This window comes from Camellia sinensis, chromosome 13 (assembly GCF_055761805.1).
Source record: "Camellia sinensis isolate YWXY chromosome 13, ASM5576180v1, whole genome shotgun sequence".
Lineage (NCBI taxonomy): Eukaryota > Viridiplantae > Streptophyta > Magnoliopsida > Ericales > Theaceae > Camellia > Camellia sinensis.
This window is the reverse complement of record NC_138973.1, coordinates 50,564,742-50,585,009: the sequence shown is the minus strand read 5'-3', so window position 1 is coordinate 50,585,009 and position 20,268 is coordinate 50,564,742. Positions and strand designations below refer to the sequence as shown.

Here is a 20,268-nt window from a genome sequence, read left to right as displayed (position 1 = left end):
TGGAATTTGATGAAAGTGAAGCGAGAAGAGAAATTCTTGATATGTTATTCCCAGAATTTGTAGATGGTGCTAATAATACGTATAATCTGGCTGATTTTTTAAAGTCGGGTGTTGATTTTTTGGAACGTATATGCGGATGGATTGAACTTGATGAAAGTGTATCATTGGAGGATCCATTTCTCAGTTTGGTACGACTACTATTGAGTGTTTTGGAAGTTATAAATGGATGGATTGTTAGACTGGGACGAAGTATGAAATCCGCAATTTACAAACGCCAACTCATACTAAATTTACTATTATTGGCAATCTGCATGATCCCAGTTGCAATCAAGATTTTTATCACCATCGCGTCCACTTTTGGACTTAACCTTCCAAATAGCGGAGTCCTTGATAATGAAGTTGTATTCCTCATTGCGTTGTTCATCATGATTTCTTTACTTCTCAGATCAAGTATTCTCTTTCTGTTCTGTTTGATGACTATCTGTGTTAGCTCCAGCCCACATGGAAGAGTCATTAAAGGGTGGCTCTCCAAGTCAAGAAGTAGGAGAAAAGATGGCAAGTGGCAGCCAACTCAATAACTCTTCTTTCTTGACTTGGTTTCCCTCTCGCTGTGTGTATATAGATCCTAAGAGGAAGAGAAGAAAAATAAGAGAACACAGAGTGTGTGTTTATATAACCAGGGTGAGTGAGAATGCTATAGAGAGAGAGGGGTGTGAGTGTTGTAAACTCCCTCCGAGATAATTCTATAGTGAATATCTCTTTCCGTGGACGTAGGCAATTGCCAAATCTCGTGTTGTTGTTTATGATTGCTTATTCATGTGCCAAACAGGTTACCTAATCCTAACAATCTAGAGGTGAGCATGGTCCGGATTGGATCGAATTGGAGTAAAACCAGGACCAATCCGTTATTTACGGTTCCTGAAAAATTGAAACCAATCCAATCCGTTTAAATCATGGAACCAATCCGAACCAATCCATTTAAATACGGATTGGATCGGTTTAGGACCACGGATTCCCATAATTAAATAACAAAATATATATATATAATACTTTAATTTCATAAAAATATGAACTTAACGCTATATTAGTTCCACAATAGCAACATATCTTTCTATAATAGCGATATACTGTTCTAGAATTTAAACAACTTGGTTTCACCATAAGTATTTAGACCATTACAAATTAAAATTAAAACTAACAAACAAAAGTAATAAAAGAAGATATTATGTGGGTTTAGGTTTGAGTTTATGTTTTATATGGAATAAGAGAAGATACTATGGGGGAGGATGTATAATAAAAATATAGACTATTTGTATACGGTCCGGATCGGTTCCAATTCGGAACCGTGGGGTTCAATCCGGAACCAATCCGTGAACTACGGATTTTTAATTCTTCAATCCGGAACCGAACCACAGATTCAAAAAACCAATCCAAACCTATCGGATTGGACTGGACTGGATCGGATTACGGATTTCACAGATTCCTTACTCAGTCCTATAACAATCTGGGGGAAATTAACTGACTACTTATCAACATTATTGTCAGCCGGTGACATTATTGGCAGTTTTCGTTCTGCACTTTTGTATTCTTTCTTTGGTTTCTTTGTTATTTCTTACTGGAATGGAATGATACATTTGCCATCCCATCCGATGACACGCTTTCTCATGTTGCAACTTTTCTTTGATGGCTTAAATTAAAAAAATATTCATCGCATCAGTGGCAAAATCAGGTGAGCCGGAGAATATAAATGGGAGTGGCGGTCCGTAGATTCTTCAACAAGCCTTCATCTCTGATCATAAGTTGCTGCTGCCGGTAATCTCCTGTAAATTATCATGTCTTTTTTATCTATTGATCTCTTCCTCTCCCCATTGTTGGTGTAGGGATGTATTTTCTGAGTATCAACACGTGGCAAGGTGACGCCGACGTGTCAGCCGAGGTGCCACATGTCTTGGTCGTTGTGCCGAGGTCATCTCGGCTAGGCCGAGGTTGCCTCCGAAGATATCGGAATCCGAGATAAGCGGATAAGGGACAAGAGTTCTAGAATGAAGAGGGAACTCAACTTGGATATGAACAAAAGTCCTAGATTGGGAGAAGACTTCAGTTTGGGTAAAGATAAGAAGAGTTTATCCTAATCCCACTGAGAGTCCCAGATTAGCAATAATCTTAAGTCCATTAGGGCCAGACTCGTATTGGGACTAGAATTGTATTGGCTATAAAAGAGAGGCACCTCCATGGGTCTAAGGTATGCTTTTGATACTCAAGCTTGTGAGTTTAGTACTTGATTTATCTTTGAGAAATATACTGACTTGATCGTTGGAGTGCTCCCGGGTGGTCGAAACTACCGCGGGATTCTTATATTTCTGTTGCAGGTCAGTCAGGTGCCATCTATTCTGTCAGTGCTCTCCAGCTAGTTACTAAGCGGGCAGTGTGGTCGGAAAATCACCCACACAGTTGGTTTGTCATTATCCTCTTTGTATTTTGATGTTTTCATTAATAAAGTCTGTTTTTGTTGATAAAAAAATTGAACCCTCAATTTGTGCTTCACCGGGGGCTGTATATATGATTTTTGTAAAATGGGATTGATAATATCATGGGATGATGGATTGGATTAATGATTACTAGAATGTTGAATGAGGTTATATATATATATATATATATATATATTAAGAATACTTTATTTATTTATTTATTTTATTTTATTAGATGGAGCAATAGGATTAATACTATGACATCAAATTACTATTATAATGGAGTTGTGGTTTCGGTAATCCCCTTATTTTAATTTGATTTTTATCCATAAATCTGGTAATTAGAATTTGTATCTTATTTGATATTATTTATAATTTGGATAAATTATGTAAATAGTCTATATATTTTACACGATGTGTCAATTTAGTCCTTGTTGTTTCAATTTGCTCAATTTTACCCTTAATTTAACAGATTGTATCATTTTAGTCCAATAAATAATAGTTGTTAAGTTTGGTGAACGGAAAGTCTACACAGTGTGTCAATTTGGTCATGTAGTTTACACAATGTGTCAATTTGGTCCCTGTTGTTTTAATTTGCTTGATTTTGACATGGGCCAAATTAACACATTGTGTAAACTACAAGGACCAAATTGATACATAGTTTGAATTTCCGTCTACCAAACTTAACAACCATTATTTATTGGACTAAAATGACACAATCTGTTAAATTAAAGGGCAAAATCGAGCAAATTGAAACAACAGGAACCAAATTGACACATTGTATAAATTACATACTATTTGTATATAATTTTCAAGTCCATTTAGTTTCTTAGTTTTCAAGAGGACTAAAAAAAATCCTCATTTTTAATGTAGCGTTTGGCTCGAGCATTTGAGCTTTGTAGGCTTATTTTGGAACCGATTTCAGTGATCCGAACTGTTGACTTTTTTAGACTCGTTAAGTAAAATATTTATTCAAAAAATCAAGATGATTAAACATCGGTAGTTATATGTTTGAATCATATTTATTTTTAAAAAATAGACAACAAATATAATTTCAAGAATAATTATCTATTTTTTGTAATATAAATTTGATTCAAACATATAACTACCGGTGTTATTATCTTGATTTTTTGCAAAAATATTCTACTCAACGAATCTTAAAAAGTGAACAGTTTGGATCATCGAAACAATACCTGTGATGGGCTCTACCCCTTCCTTAAGTTCTCTCATGTTGAAATGTGAATATGAGAAAAATCTAACCATTTCGTATATCTCCAAATTTGTCATTATAATGTAGGGGTGAGCAAGATTTGATTTACTTCGATTTTGACATAAACTAAGATCAAGTTTTTTGAACATATTTGTTTTCTTGGTCACGTTTGAGAAAGTCTTGATTTTTTTGTTTCTTCTTGATCGTTATGAAATAATTTCTTTCGACAATGCAGTAGAAATTTAGTCAATTTGGTAGCATATGCACAGAACAAAATAGCATGCGAAGAACACAGCTTTGAATTTATTCATTCTACTTTTTAAGTAAAAACTTTCAACATTTGTTCCCCAATGGCCCACTAAGAGCTTTATAAACTGGTACTAGCTAATAACGACACTAGAGTAACACCTACTGAATTCCACTGACTATAAGAGACAAAAACAGAGCGACAAACTTTCATCGTCATCTCTTCCTCATCAGCAGCAGAAACTAGCAGATGCATATTATTATTAAGGAATTATATGAGTCATGCTTCCCAACCCCTCAAGAGGGTGGCACGTGCAACTCGGCTCACTCCCAAAGTGAACGCACCCATACGAAGGTTGCATCCATGGGTACTGCACATCGCCTTGATTTCATGAAAAGCTCTCCTCATGTACTTCTCAAGCTCATGGTTCACTTTCTCTTCATCCCACATGAACCCTTGAATGTTCTGCAGTACACACACACACACACACACATATCAAATTATGTCATGGACTTAATATTTGCATATTTTAAAACACACGAGTAGATTTTCTCGTTGTTTGTGCTACCTGAACCCACTCGAAGTAACTCACAGTCACACCTCCAGCATTTGCATAGATGTCGGGAAGTACAACAACTCCTTTCTTGGATAAAATCTGCATAGGAGATGTATTATGAGATAGTATTTATTTGCTTGACATGTTGTGCCTCTTCAAGAAGTATGTACTAGAAAGAACCATGGATGCCTCATTACCTCATCTGCTTCAGGGTCAGTAGGATGATTTGCAGCTTCTATAACAAATTTTGCTTTCACATCAGCAGCATTGTCCCTTTGAACAACAAAACTTGTGTCATTAGTGCTTAACAAACAAGTCAAAACTAATATCTACGAGACATTCTTCTATTCTAGTAAATGAGAACTTCAAAACATGTATAGCTGACAAGGATATACTAAATCATTTTTCTCGTTGGACAGGCCATAGGATATGTTTGACTTGTGATAATTTATTTTTGATGGATTATGTAAAGCTAAAAAAGCACTAATGCACCTATGCAACAAGGAAGGAATAAGCAGAGAATACGGGTTTCATAGATTGGCAGAGCACATACTTGTTGAGAACACCACCTAGAGCACATGGAATGAGAACATCACATTCATGAATTAGCAAGTTGTTTGGATCCATAGCATCTCCACCATTGAACCCCTTCAAACTGTTTGTGCTATCTTTGTGTTTCAGGAGAGCCGGAATATCAATCCCGTTGGGGTTCTCAACTGCCCCAGTAATGTCACTTACTGCCACAATCTTTCCACCTCGATCATGAATAAACTTGGCTGCCCATGAGCCCACATTTCCAAATCCCTAAGAAATTAATCAATGTAACAAAATTAATAATTAGGATATTAAGCACATAGATGAATGAAACTTCATGATGTTAAAAGTACCTGGATAGCAAACTTCATTTTTGAAATTGACACCCCATAATCAGCGAGTAGAGCCTCAGTTGCAAAAACCACTCCGAGTCCAGTTGCAGCCTCCCTGCCAAGCGATCCTCCGAGATCCTAAAATGCCAAACAAGCACTAGTAAACGTTTTTCACTTACATCATATCGATCACAACTTCTATATCTATTTTGTTGCCTTTTCAACATTGATTCTCCTACTTACTATAGGCTTTCCTGTAACAACTGCAGGTGAATGCCCATGAAATTTTGAGTACTCATCTAGAATCCAAGCCATTGTCTGTCCAAATAAAGCATAAAGTAACAACAATTGCATTTGAAATATACATATATATATGTGATTTTTGAAGTGTTAAGGGTGACAAGAAGGGGGTGATACTTGTGCATTAGTTCCCATGTCAGGAGCAGGAACATCAGTGTGTATTCCTATAAGATCATGGATCTTTTGGGTGAACACTCGAGTAAGACGTTCCAGCTCACTCTTTGTCAAGTCCATTGGGTTGCAACCAATACCGCCTTTTGCTCCACCATATGGAATATCAGCTACTGCTGTTTTCCATGTCATTAGTTGAGCCAGAGCATTCACTTCATCTGGGTCAACCTTGCAACATATGTTTTGAAAAATTTTAAGCAAGTATGAAACAAAGAAAACCTTAAATATTTTAGCTTTCATCGTCACCTTTATGCATGATTATTAACTTCTAGTAGATAAGCATGTAAAAGGAGGTAATATACTTTCATTCCAATGTAATAACTATTGTAGGATATTATATATAAGCAAGACAAATATTGATTTTTGAACAGGAAGATGAATTTTGTTGGGAATTCTACCATGTAAACACGAGATCAGGACCGCAACATCATAGAACTTTTTCTGTCTTAAAGAACAATTTAAATAATTATCAATATAGATTGATTATAAGAATTTGCGAAGCTCAATGGGTTAGACCAAAAGGTCCAATGAATTGATTAACAAGATCCATTGACCCATTAGTGCTATGTTTCCTTCCCATTATTGATGTATGTAAATTAAAATAAATCTGAATTTTTTTTCATTTCGTTTTTTATTGATTCTTCCAAATTACATTTCATGCTATTACAAATTAATTGAAAGATGGCAAAACCATAAATTGAAACAAATAACAAAATCAGAAAACGATAAAATAAGACATTGTAAATGATATGTTATAAGCATGCCAAGTATTCCCTCAGAGATTCAATATTGTATCTTATTATCCATTAAAGGATACAAGGATGCAAGACGACAAAAACACGTTATGATCATATGTTTTGATCATAAAGAGTAATCGACAATAAGTTTCAGAATTCTATTTTGTAATAAAAAAGTCCATCCACTTAAAGAAAAAAAGGGATGTACAACGAAACCACGTTGAAAATCCTCAGTGATTTGTGATTAGATCAAGATGAAAATATTCCAAATCCCAATTATCCAAAACACACAATCTAAATCAACAAGCACTTACGAAAGTGATTTAGATTGTTTGTTTTTCGGAATAAACAATAAATCGACACAAACAATTTTTACTTGAAAAAAACCACAATTGAAGAACTTTCAATTGTAATCAAAAACCACGGGCGAAACGCCACTAATCAATCCACTACTGAAGAAAGAAAGATTACAAAAATAATACACAAATTACCCAACTCAGTCAATTTGTCTTCGAATCTTCTGTAACTCTTTCACCACACCTTCGTCTCGGAACTGATCAATCCTGAAGTTGAATCCACAACTTCACTTGTCGAATTAACGACTGCGTACAGAATCAAACGACTTTTGAAAACTCTACGCTTGAATCTTCAGAATCCACCGAAGAGAACTCTCTTGAATATAAAGTAACAAACTCCTTGATGTATGAATCTCAAATCATAAGTTTAGAACTCTCTCAAAAACATCAAGGAAAACTCACAAAAACCTCAGAAGAAAAGCTTCAAACAAAACCCTAAGACTCTTGAATAAGATCTAGGAAATACTGAGAGACCCTAATTTCCGCTTGAGCGCCAATGGTCCCGCTCGAGCGGGAAAGACAAAAACATAGAGAAAGTTACAACTTGTTCAACACAAAGTTTTGTATCCGGATTTGACAGTAAAGGGACCTAACACATGTCGCAACAAAAGACGCCATTATAAATAGATATGCTTGATGACTTTCCCAAATAATGACATACAAATAGCATTTATACAGTTAAACTGCCAGTTATGTACAGTTGATACATATATGGCTGGTTAACACATAATCACACTATGAATTAGTAAAATTTGACGTAAATTGAGCTTCCATTAAATGAGTGAAAGATTTAGAAACTGTTCAAGTCCTGGCTTCATCCCTTTTTTGCAAAGTAGTCCCAAGAAAAAAAAAATTGCTCTCAAAATTACTAGATCTGTCATTAAACCCGTGTTTGGCAAACATTTTAGGAATATTGACAACATTGATTTGGAATAAACAAGGGATTGTCACGATTATAGTAAATATCAAGATTAATCTTTGGGAATCATTATAATAAAATAAAATAAAATAAAAAATCCCAGAAGAAAAAGGGAAAAAGAAAAGGGGAAAAAAAAAAACTGTACTTAAAATCATAACCACAACTCTGATCCACATGAACATAAATTTAATGATCAACCAGTTGTCCTTAGCATCATCATCAAGGTTGATGATCTATAAACAAAAATGCAAAAATATATACAGAGGCAATTGCATGCCAAAACAAAATTTGATTACCAACTCCAAAGTAAAATCAGAATTATGCCCAAATCAAGATTCACCAGTCTGATCCATATTCAAAACACTAACTAAAAAACCCAAGTAAATATCAAAATAAATTCCATCAACAAATATTCTCAAACATGCAAAACATCAAATAGAAAGAGTCCACACTATAAAAACACAGCTATAACAGTGCAAAAACACCAAAACCCAAAACCCAATTCAATGAAATTAGGACAGACTAGCACCAACAATAATTACCTCAGGGTGGTAACGAATGCCGCCTTTCATTGGACCTCGAGCATTGTCATGTTGAATTCTGAATCCGACATAGGACACTAGAGTTCCATCGTCTTTTGGGATCGTACACTCGACCTGAAAAACAAGAGACAAAACACAAGTGAAAAAAGTTTGAAAATTTAGATGAAAACAGAGGATTGAAGAAAGAGGGTTTTTTTTTTTTAACTTTGATTTCTCTGAAGGGGATGAGGAGGCTCTTCTCGAGCTTGGAATCCAAGCCGAGAATGTGAGAGGCGAGGCGGAAGTTGCGTTTGGTGGCTGCAAGAGCATTCATGGTTGCAAGAGATAGAGCTTGACAGACTCCAATGGAGGTAATAGGAGGACAAAAGGGTTGAGAGAGAGAGAGGGAGAGAGAGAGAGAGAGGAGGAGGATGAGAAAGGGTGATGAGAGGTGTGAGAACTGAGATGGGATTTTACTAGTGTCGAGAGCGTTGGTGGGATGGTTTGAATTTGACGAGCACAAAGGACGATACGAACGGGAGAGAGAGAGAGAGTGACGTTGGAGGCTTCTGACAACAGCAAGCCGAAAACTTTGTTTTAAAAGATAAATAAATAAAAGGGTTTGGCGTGTGTGCAGCTTGAGATCGGACTGGATGGTATTTTTAAGTCTGTAAGAGCATCTTCAATGCACTAGGTATATAATATTTGTTAGTTAAAATGTTTAGTGTGATTCACTTTTTTCAATTCCAATGCACTAGGTATATGATTAGGCATTTTGGCTCAACTCATATTCACTAGCTACATGTAGCTAGCCTTCAACGCTAGGCAAAATATATTCAATCATTAGGATCATTTCCCTCCATCTTTGTTGTTGACGTGGCATTCTATAAAATTAATAGTATGTGGATAAATAACTAAAATAAAGAGCATGGTTGGAGTAAAAACATAAAAAGTTGATAGGCAAAATAAAATATATACTTTATAGTAATATTTAGATAGGTAAAATGCCTACTACCGTTGGAGATGCTCTAAGGGCCACCATAGGTCTTGTTTTGATAATATGAACTGTTAATGTATAGAACTCGTCGAGTACTATATATCTATAAAAAAATCACGTTGATCGGATATCCATAACTATGTGATCAAAACAGTTTTTTGTCAACTGTTAATTTTTTCACCGTCTATTTTTTAATACAAAACTGATTTGATCACATAGTTCTCAATATCCGATCAACTTGATTTTTTACAAATATATAGTACTCGACGAGTTCTACATATTGAACAATTCGAATTATCAAAACAAGATCCGTAGTAAGCCTCTACAAGCCCAACAATACAATCCAGTCTGATCTCGAACTTAACACAAGCCATACCCATAAATAAATACATTTTAAAAACAAAAATGATAGAGATCTAAGTGGTGTTGTTGGAAGTTAATAAAAAATTAATTTTTTGATTTTTTTAGTTTTTTAGCTTTTTTATGTTAAAAAAATTGATCTTTTTGTGATTTTTTGTGTAAAAAATGTTTAAAAAACTAACTTTTTTAATTTCTTCTCAAATTGTCCCTAAGTCTTCTGTTGGCATTAGTTTTTGTAGCTAGTTTTTTTGTGTTGTGACTTTTTTAGTCTCGTTTTGTTTAGTTTTTTTAAATTTTTTTGACTTTTATGAAAGAAAAAATGTAATGATTATAATTTAAATATGATATTTTATCTTATTAACTTATATAACTAATTTTATTTTTTTGTATTTTTTTAACCAAAAATCTAAAGCTAAACGAAACTTGAATGTTCTATCAAAATTTCTACAAATGCTCAGCCATATCCTATTCCTTTGTGTCAAATTTTTGATAAAACATTTGGACTATCTTTGGGAAGTGAGATTTGTAATTAAAAAATTATTATAAATTATCACACCAATCTTTTTATCTTTTTAACGTCTTTTTATAAAAAAAAAAATTAAAATAGTCAACTTCAAAATGGGACTTAATATTCTAACTTTGCTCTTTAAAAATTCAAAAAATTCAAAAAAAATATTTTAAAAATATGTCAAACATCTTAATAATTTATAATTTTTAAAAAAAAATCTAAACATACTTTTTTTTCACTTAAGAAGACTTGGGGGAATAAAATGACAACATTCCTCATAGGACATCTACCTTTTAATGGTTGGGAGAGTAAAATGAGGTCATTTCCCAAAATAAGTCAAATTTACAATTCAATTTCTAAACTAAGCCTAGTTTTGAAAGAATTCTCAAAATAAGCTAAATCGTGGTTCACAACCACGATTTCAACATATATGCGCCTATCTCGCGTGAAATTTGGAAAGTCTTAAAATCGTGGTTACAAAACGCGATTTTGATTAAGAAAGCGCGGTTACAAAAGACGCTTTTAATTAAAAAAAATTTCTTCTGAAATCGTTGTTCTGAATCACGCTTTTATCCAAAAAAAATTTCTTCTGAACTCGCTATTCTAAACCACGCTTTTTGACCAAAATTTGTTTCTGCTGAAATCGTGGTTCCTAACCACGCTTTTTGGCCAAACACATGCACTCACACAAACACTCTCACTCTCTCACTTTGACTCTGACACAAACACAAACAACCACTCACATACACAGTCACACTCAATATATATATATATATATATATAAATTTTAATATATATTTATAATTTAATATATATATATTAAATTTATAATTTATATTAAATTATATTAAATTAAATTATAAATATATAATTTATAATAATTATATATATATATTTGTTATTATAAATTATTATATATATTTAATATTGATTTCAATTTTATGAAATAAAATTTATATATATATATATATTGAGTGCGACTGTGTGTGAGTGGTTGCTTGTGTTTGTGTCAGAGTCAAAATGAGAGAGTGAGAGTGTTTGTGTGAGTGCATGTGTTTGGCCAAAAAGCGCGGTTAGGAACCACGATTTCAGCAGAAACAAATTTTGGTCAAAAAGCATGGTTCAGAACAGCGAATTCAGAATAAATTTTTTTTGGATAAAAGTGTGATTCAGAACAGTGATTTCAGAAGAAAAAAAATTTAATTAAAAGCGCCTTTTGTAACCGCGATTTCTTAATCAAAATCACGTTTTGTAACCACGATTTTAAGACTTCCCAGATTTCACGCGAGACATGCGCATATATGTTGAAATCATGGTTGTAAACCACGATTTAGCTTATTTTGGGAATTCTTTCAAAACTAGACTTAGTTTGGGAATTGAATTGTAAATTTGGCTTATTTTGGGAAATGGCCCTAAAATGACAACATCAATTAAAGGAGGGAAAATGGGTATACCATATGTACTTTTATTATATTATTTTTTTTTAGTTATAATTATTATTTTTTTAATTTTGACTCATAAGTGCTTTTGCTATGTCTCATATTATATATAAATTAAGATATTTATTCTTTTTTTTGAATTATGTCTCAAAAAATTAAAATCATGTTGTTTTACTTTTAATTATAAGATGCATATGATACATATCTTTTGAAGAGGGTGCACCATACTATTTTCCTAAAGGATATCCAACTTTTAAAGTTGGCGTGGTGCTCTTATGTTGTGTTTGGTTAGGGGATTTGAAGAGAGATTTAGAAAGAGAAATGGAAAAAGTAGGAGAAATATAAATAAAATATACCTATATATCACCTAATTTCACACACCTTTTTTCCTTTTCCTTTTTAAATCTCTCAACCAAACACAGTGTTAGTGTATCCAATTTGACCCAATATGTAGGGTGTACAAAATATTAAGAGAACCTAAGGTCGGATTGGTTTGGATTTTTCAACACTTCTTAAAATTATGGATCCGATAAGATAGTTTATGACAAATTAAACCAATTTTTTTTATTTCTACCGCCATTATTGTTATTTTTTATTTTTATTTTTAAGTTTCTAATGATGCCTATGATATTATAATGGACTCTATATTTTTCAAATGAATTATTCACTTATTCTTAATAAAGATGAATAGTTGAGGTTGCAATCCGAGTTAGAGCATCTTCAATTGTTCATCAGATATTTCATTAAAAAAAAAAAAATTGCATACTCATTGTGGTTGTTTTTGCAGACTAGACATTTGCAGACATTATATTTGCATGATGATATCGTTTCATACTATTTTCGCATGATGTGTTGGTTTTCTATTTTTGCAAATATTTGGTCCAGGTTGTTTTGTTAAGCTGAGTTGGTTATGCTGCGTAGGTTGGTTGTTTTCGTTAGCACGTGTGTTTTTTAGGAAATTGTTAGAATGTTTTGTCCGGGAATTGACAAATTGGGAGATTGTTAGGTCCCTTAGTTTTGTCAATCTCGTGAACAAACATGTTTTATCGAGTTGTAATTTTCCTAAGTTTGTTGTCTTGCTCGCTCGAGCGGAGGAGTTCTCGCTTGAGCGAAAATGTTATGCTAGAAGCTGCTTCTGTCTGCCAAAAACCTAAGAAGGAAGATTGTACGCTCGAGCACAGGTAGCGTGGCTCGAGCGAAGCCACTTAAGGAAAACATGCGTATTTGGTTCCTCGCTCGAGCGAGAGAGTCTTCGCTCAAGCGAGCTTCGCTGCCCCTGTTTTCTGTAAGTACTTGTTTAAGTACGAATCTAGGGTTACATTTTTTAGATCTTCTTTAAGGTGTTTAGGGTTTTCTTTTGGGATTGTTTACTAGTTTTTCTTGATGTCTTGATTGAGTATTAAACTCATGTTTTGATAAGCACACATCAAGGAGGTTGATTGTTTATATTCAAGAGTGTTCTTCTTCGGTGGAATCCGGAGATTCAAGCGTGGAGTGTCGAAGGAATTTGATACTGTGCGTGGTCATTGATTCGACAATAGAAGTTATGGATTCAACTTCAACCTAATCAATTCTGAGACGAAGGTTGCGGTGAAAGATATACAAAAGATTTGAAGAGAAATTGAAAACGTTTGGGTAATTTGTTTGTTATCTTTGTAATCTATCTTTCTTCAGTAGTTGATTGATTAGTGGCGTTTCGCCCATGATTTTTTTATCACAATTGAAGGTGCTTCAATTGTGATTTTTCCACGTAAAAATCATTTGTGTCGATTTATTATTTTTCGAAAACAACAATCTAAATCACTTTCATACGTGTTTGATGATTTAGATTGTGAGTTTTAATTGATTGGGAATTGGAATAATTAAATCTTGATCTAATCACGAATCACTTAGGTTTTTCAATTGGTATCAGAGCGAGTCACTCTTTATTTTTATCAAAACTATAGGAGTGTGATTTTGTGTGATTGGTGATATGAATTCAATTCGTGCAGGTAACTTGACCCATAGACCTCCGTTACTTGATGGTACAAACTATTCTTATTAGAAAGCTTGTATGAGAGCGTTTTTAAAATCTATCGATGAGAAAGTTTGGCACTGTGTGATCTATAGGTGGAGTGAACCTATTGTCACCATTGATGGTGTTGATATTCCCAAACCCCTTGATAAATGGGACACATTCGATTATCAAAACTCAAGTTAGAATAGTAAGGCTCTCAATTCCCTTTTTTACTCCGTCACACCTAAAGAGTTTCATCATATTTGCAAGTGTGAGATAGCAAAAGAGGCTTGGGACATTCTTAAAACGATTCACGAGGGTACTACTTCTATTAAAAGGTCAAAACTTCAACGTCTCACCTCTGCCTTTGAAACCCTTTTTATGCGTAATGATGAGACGTTTAATGATTTCTATGCTAAACTTAGTGACATCGTGAATTCATGTTTCACACTTAGTGAAAAAATCCCTAAAGCTAAGGTTGTTAGAAAAATTTTGAGGTCTTTACCTGAGAGGTTCCAATCAAAAGTGATAGCTATTGAGGAGGCTCAGAATGTTGATACCCTCAAGCTTGATCAATTGGTTGGAAACTTGCAAACTTATGAAGCCTACCAGATTTCTAAGAAAAAACAAAAAGATAGTGTGGCTTTCACTAATGCTTATGAGACTGCAAAAACTCCTGAGATTGAGTTTGATCTAGAGTTCGAGATGACGGTTATGTTTACTAAACAGTTCAAAAAAAATTTAAAGAAAAAGAAGCCTAATTTTAGAGACCCTATTTCAAAATAAAAAAGTAATGATAAATCCAAAACTTTTCCACCAAAACTTGCTCCTAAAATTGAAAAGAAGATTGTAAAGGGGCAAGGGGTCAAGTGTTATGAATGTCAAGGGTTTGGACATATTGCTCTTGAATGTCTATCGAAAAAAAGTCTATACAGTGACTTAGGATGATGAAAGCGGGTCGGAGCAAGAACTCAAAGAAACTGAATCCGATGACGATGGAGATAGTGCTTTCATGGCATTCTGGTCCACTTTCACTCAACCTCCTCCGAAGCCAGTGGAATTTGCTCATGGTCAGAATTTGCACCATGCTCTCACCTTTGATGAGAGTAATTACTTATATTGGAATATCAGAATGAGGGCGTTTCTAAGAGCTTTCGACCCTGAAAGCTGGCAAGCCATTGAAGAGGATGTTTAAAGTACTGACAATCCGAGCAGTCAAAGAGTTCTGATTACTATTCGTGAAGCAATTTTTGATGAAGAATAGCAACGGGTTGCTCACTGCACAAAGGCCAAAGATGCATGGGACATTCTGAGCCAATTTCATGAAAGAGGAGAGTCATCTTCACCACCATCTATCACCTTTCCTTCCTTAGTTGCTCGACTGGATGAGGTCCAGGAGAAAAAGGAGCAAAAAAAAGATGATGAAACATCAGAAGACAATGATGAGATTGATGGTGATGATCTATAACAAGCTTACGAAAAGCTTTACGATGAATCTCTGAATTTGTCCGAGATCAATGACAAACTCACTCTCAAACTCAAAGCATGTGAAAGTGAGAATGTCAAGCTAAAAGGAGAACTTGTAACAGCAAAGCATAATATCATCAAGATCTCTAATGACAGGCAAGACCTATGTGGAAAACTTCTACCTTGTGAGACTGAAAGGAATGAACTCCTGAAAATATATTCCATATATGAAGAGAAGATTGAAAGCCTTGAGATGTCACAAGCTATATTGGAACAGATGGTATGTCATACAGATGAAGAACTCAAAATTTCTAGAACCACAATTGTCATATGGAATAAAGGTTCCAAGTCATTAGAAGACATCCTCGGGTCTCAACAAATGGGTTGTGACAAAAGTGGGCTAGGCTATGGTAATGCGACAGCTCACAAGGGACAGGCCTCTACATCTCATGACCTGAAGACTCAAGCAAAGGGAAAGCTGAAGGTGCACCAGTGTCACGACCCCAAACCGCCCCTAGTAGTTTGGTGCCGTGATGGCCAGTAATCCGAGATTACCGAAGGCCAACTTTCAAAATTCACACACAATCAGAGTATAGGTATATGGGGCTCACAAGTACGGAAGCAATAATCTAAAATACAAGTGGTCCATAAGAGCAGTGCATAAGTCAAATGAAATGGCATACATCTTTACATAGCTTTACAACTTAGTACAAATGAAGTAAAGTACACGTTACATCTTAACAAAAGGCTTCTCGAGCCGACATGAACAAAATACATGAAATACAAGTCACGAAACATAATCTTCAAATTGCCGACATCCTCACTGCCGACATAACATGCATACAAAACACACATCTCGGCGTAGCCGACTTCTTGCTTGCTACCTACATACATACATAGGGAGGGTGAGCTTGGATACTCGGTGAATGGTATAAGTAATAAAGGGGTTAAATGAATGATACCCAAGATTTTTTCAAAACAATACATATTATATCCTTGTCAAAACCATACATAACATAGCTTAGCTTGGCTTGAAATAAAACATCATTCGAAACTTGGTCCTTCAAAACTTACATACTTAACATACGTCAATCTTAAAACATAACCTCGGCATAACCTTGGTCCTTCAAAACAAAAGCATAACCTCGGCATCGAGCACACCCGTTCATAGTCCGTCGGTGGCCGATATCTTAACAAGGGTGCTACTTAGGCTTAACGTCCCCTAGCACGAAAGGACGGTGCTACTTAGGCTTAAAGTCCCCTAGCACGGAAGGACCCTCAAAACAAGATGTGCTGCGAAAGTTTAGAGTCCTCCAGCACAAGGGACTTCCAAAACAAGGGAATAATCGACCCGGAATCGATTAGACAAACCCACCCGCACAAGGCAGTCAATGGCAAGGGAGATATCTCAAACAAGGGTGCTGCGAAAGTTTAGAGTCCTCCAGCACGAGGGACCTATGTTACAAACGCCCGTAGCCCTTTAACACTAGAGTGCTGCGAAAGTTTAGAGTCCTCTAGCACAAGGGACTTTCCAAGAATGTCGTCAAAACAAAGCTTATTTGATACATTGCCATTCAAAACAAAGCTTATACTTGATACATAAAATAGGGATATCATTCATGCTTAACAAGTACTTTTATCAAAACAAGGCAAAGCTTTATCAAAACCTTAAGAACATAACTTTATTAAAAATATCACTCACATAGTTCTTGGGACGTCGGGATCAAGGCAAAGGTCCAAGTCCTACAAGCACATGGCAAAGCATACTGAATGCACTTCTCAAAACAAGTCTTACATGCATGCAAATGATCTCGGAAAACATGCTGGAAGTCAAAACACTGTTTTACATGTTAGGGAGACATGCTGGGTACCAACCAGGTCTTTGCCAAGGTCCCACACCTCCTGGCCGAGGTGTGGCTACCCTGGCTTCAGCATGCGGCTGCATGCCGAGGTGCGCACAAGACAAACTAAAGGTGTAAGTGATCATGCAAGGTAGGGCGAGGTGAGATACGATGCTTGGCCTAAGTGTGAGGTCTAGGTAAGAGTGATCTCGGCGACTACACCTCGGAAAGTGAGGTCTGGAGATCTGGGTTTCCACCCGTGAAGAACAGGAAGAACATGAACATGAAGATCATGAACATGAAGATCATGAAGAACACGAATGCTAAAACCATAACTTCTTTACTACAAAAATCTGGGATTTCATGCTATGAGTTCGAAAACATGGACCTGGGCACCCGTACTTGAAGATCATGTGAAAACAAACACAAAAACATGGATCTTGGTATGAACTTTCAGATCAAAACATGACTTTTCTTGAAGAACACATGAATGCTATTTCTCTTTCTAAAACCGAACTTCAAAGCAATGAATGGCTTACAACTCATATTCAATCATGCAATGCAATAACATGAACATAAAGAACAACATGAGCAGATCAAGAATCTAACCTTAGAACACGGATCTATCGGTTCAATCTCTAGGGATCAAGCTTGGAAATCTACCTCCTCTCAAGAACTCCTCTCCCTCTTCTAGAGCTTCTCTCCCTTCTTCAAAACAAGGATATAGAAATGATAGGTTTTCTCTCTCTATCGGCTGACTTAACACTCACTCTTTCGGCTGACTTAACACTCAGCTCGAACACGTGGCAACGGCTGGTTGGTTCTCCTCAAAAAGGTGATAAATTGACAAGACAAGACTATGACAAAGTGTATCTAACAAGCTACTAGGTAAGGCACTCCGGCAAGTGATGACATCGGCTAACAACAAGATTTCGGCAACTAAGGTGACAATGACCTCGGCTAGGAAGGACAACACTTGACTAAGTTGTGCCACACCTTGGCCTAGATGTGCCACACCTCGGTCTAGGCCATACCACTCCAAGACAAGATCACTCAGGTGAAAAGGTAACATCTCGGCCTAGATAATACACATCTCGGCCTTGGTGGTTCACACCTCGGCCTAGATAATAACATCTCGGCCAATATGTCAGGGCGAAGGTGGAGATCAAACAAAGGGGTTCCAAGATACTTCTAGACTGAAGATGACCTCGGCTTGGAATGATCTAGGCGTAACGTAACCTAGGCTTGGCATAACTTCGGCTTAACATAACTTAGGCTTAACATAGTAGGGAAGGGGCAAAGTATGCAAGCAACACTAAGACATAACACATAAAACACAAAGCAAGACGAGATTCATAAATGCAAACTTAACAAGACAAAGTTATGTAAATGAACATGAACATGACTACAACATGAATATGGGTAGTTACAGCAATCTTAACATGGCAAAACATATAAATGCATGCAAACATGACTAAGCCATAAATGTGGGTTGTTACAACCAGGGTGATCCCTCTCTTCATCTACCTAACGGGGGTAAGATCAACAAAAGGGAGGTAAAACCTGTTTTTGTTTGTCATCATTGTGGTAGGTATGGCCACATTTGTCCTTATTGCTTTGAATTGATTGGTAAAGTGTCTCAAAAGGGTAAAAATTGTAATACTTTTTGGGTTAGAAGACAACCTTACATGTCTAGGCGGAACACCAAGATACATGAGGGTGTTCACAACGCTAAGACATTTACCAAGACTGACGGTCCTGATTTTGCTAAGACCAAAAAGATATAGGTAAGAAAATATGACTTGACTTGTTTAGTTATTCACACTGCTCTAAAAGCACGTGACTCACACATGTAGTACCTTGATAGTGGGTGCTCTCGTCATATGTCAAGTGACAAATCCTACTTCACCTCCCTTGAAAAATATGAAGGTGGAATTGTTACCTTTGGAGATGGTAGCACTCCTAGAGTCATTGGAAAGGGCTCTATAAGTGTGGCTGGTCTTCCCAAGCTTGAAAATGCATTACTTGTTGATGGCCTTAAAGCAAATCTTTTGAGCATCAGTCAAATATGTGATTCCCACCATGAAGTATTGTTTTCAAAAAATAAATGTGAAATTTTGGATAAAAGGAGAAATACTATCATGCAAGGGATTCGCACATCTGATAACTACTACGGGATTATTACTACTAATGATCTCACTTGCCACTCAGCCATCATAAGTAACATTGATCTGTGGTATCACAGATTAGGTCACATTAATTTCAAAGACCTAACTAAGATAGCCAACAAAGAGCTTGTGAGAGGCGTACCTAAACTGGGTAAGAATCTGAACCATGTGTATGGACTATGTCAACTTGGAAAGTAAACTCGTGCCCCTCATAAAAAGGTGAACAGCTTTACAAACCAAACGCCCTCTTGAATTGGTTTATATGGATCTAATGGGACCTACTCGCACTGAAAGCAGTGGAGGTAAAAGATACATTTTTTTAACTATTGATGATTTTACTTGTTTTTCATGGGTAAATTTTTTAAGAGAAAAATCCGATACGTTTGATGCTTTCCAGGCCTTAGTCCTTAAAATCCAAAATGAACAGGGTGTTTCCATTGGGCGTATCATAAGAATCCAAACTGATCATGGTCGTGAGTTTGAAAACAGTTCGTTTTCGGATTTTTGTGATATGCATGGAATTAAGCATGAATTTTCTGCACCTATTACTCCACAACAGAATGGAATTGTTGAGAGGAAGAACGGGGTTGTTTAAGAGATGGCTAGGGTCATGCTCCTTAATAAGAAAGTTTCTCCAAAGTTTTAGGCTGAAGCCCTAAATACTGCTGTTTATGTCATAAATCGTGTGTATTTAAGGCCCAGCACTTTACAAACTCCATATGAATTGTGGAAGGGATTGAAACCTAATATAAAATACTTCAAAACTTTTGGGAGTAAGTGTTACATTTTCAAAGATAGAGAGCTTTTGGGCAAATTTGACTCCAGAAGTGATGAAGGTATTTTTCTAGGGTATTCAACCACTAGTAGGGCTTTTCGAGTCTATAACCTACGAACTTCATCTTTAATGGAATCGATCAATGTGGTTATAGATGACACAGGTTCTCTTACTTCAGCGATAAATGAGGAAGAAAATGGTGAGTCTCCAATACTGGATATTGAACCACAAAGTCAAAAAGAAGCCGAGGTCCAAGCACAAGAAGTTGAGACAACACCAACTTCTCAAGCAAGTCAGAGTCCAAAGAGTACATAGAGAGACACCACTTCTGATGCTTCTGTCACCACAAGTCCTGAGTTCAAACCA

General features: G+C 35.8%; 1 protein-coding gene across 2 annotated transcripts; it reads right to left on the bottom strand.

Annotated features, from left to right (window-relative positions):
• Window positions 1–3,959: 3,959 nt before the first annotated feature.
• On the bottom strand, window positions 3,960–8,930 carry LOC114314260 (glutamate dehydrogenase 2). Of its 2 annotated transcripts, XM_028260725.2 has the most exons (9): window positions 8,578–8,930; window positions 8,373–8,486; window positions 5,765–5,986; window positions 5,591–5,665; window positions 5,369–5,485; window positions 5,035–5,285; window positions 4,679–4,754; window positions 4,494–4,580; window positions 3,960–4,390 (listed from the first exon to the last, which is right to left on the bottom strand). In XM_028260725.2, exons 1-9 carry the CDS (start codon window positions 8,683–8,685, stop codon window positions 4,205–4,207), a joined length of 1,236 nt encoding a protein of 411 aa, XP_028116526.1. In that variant the 5' UTR covers window positions 8,686–8,930; the 3' UTR covers window positions 3,960–4,204. The 2 variants fall into 2 exon arrangements, with proteins under 2 accessions (XP_028116526.1, XP_082758339.1); XM_082902213.1 differs by lacking the exon at window positions 5,591–5,665.
• Window positions 8,931–20,268: the final 11,338 nt, after the last annotated feature.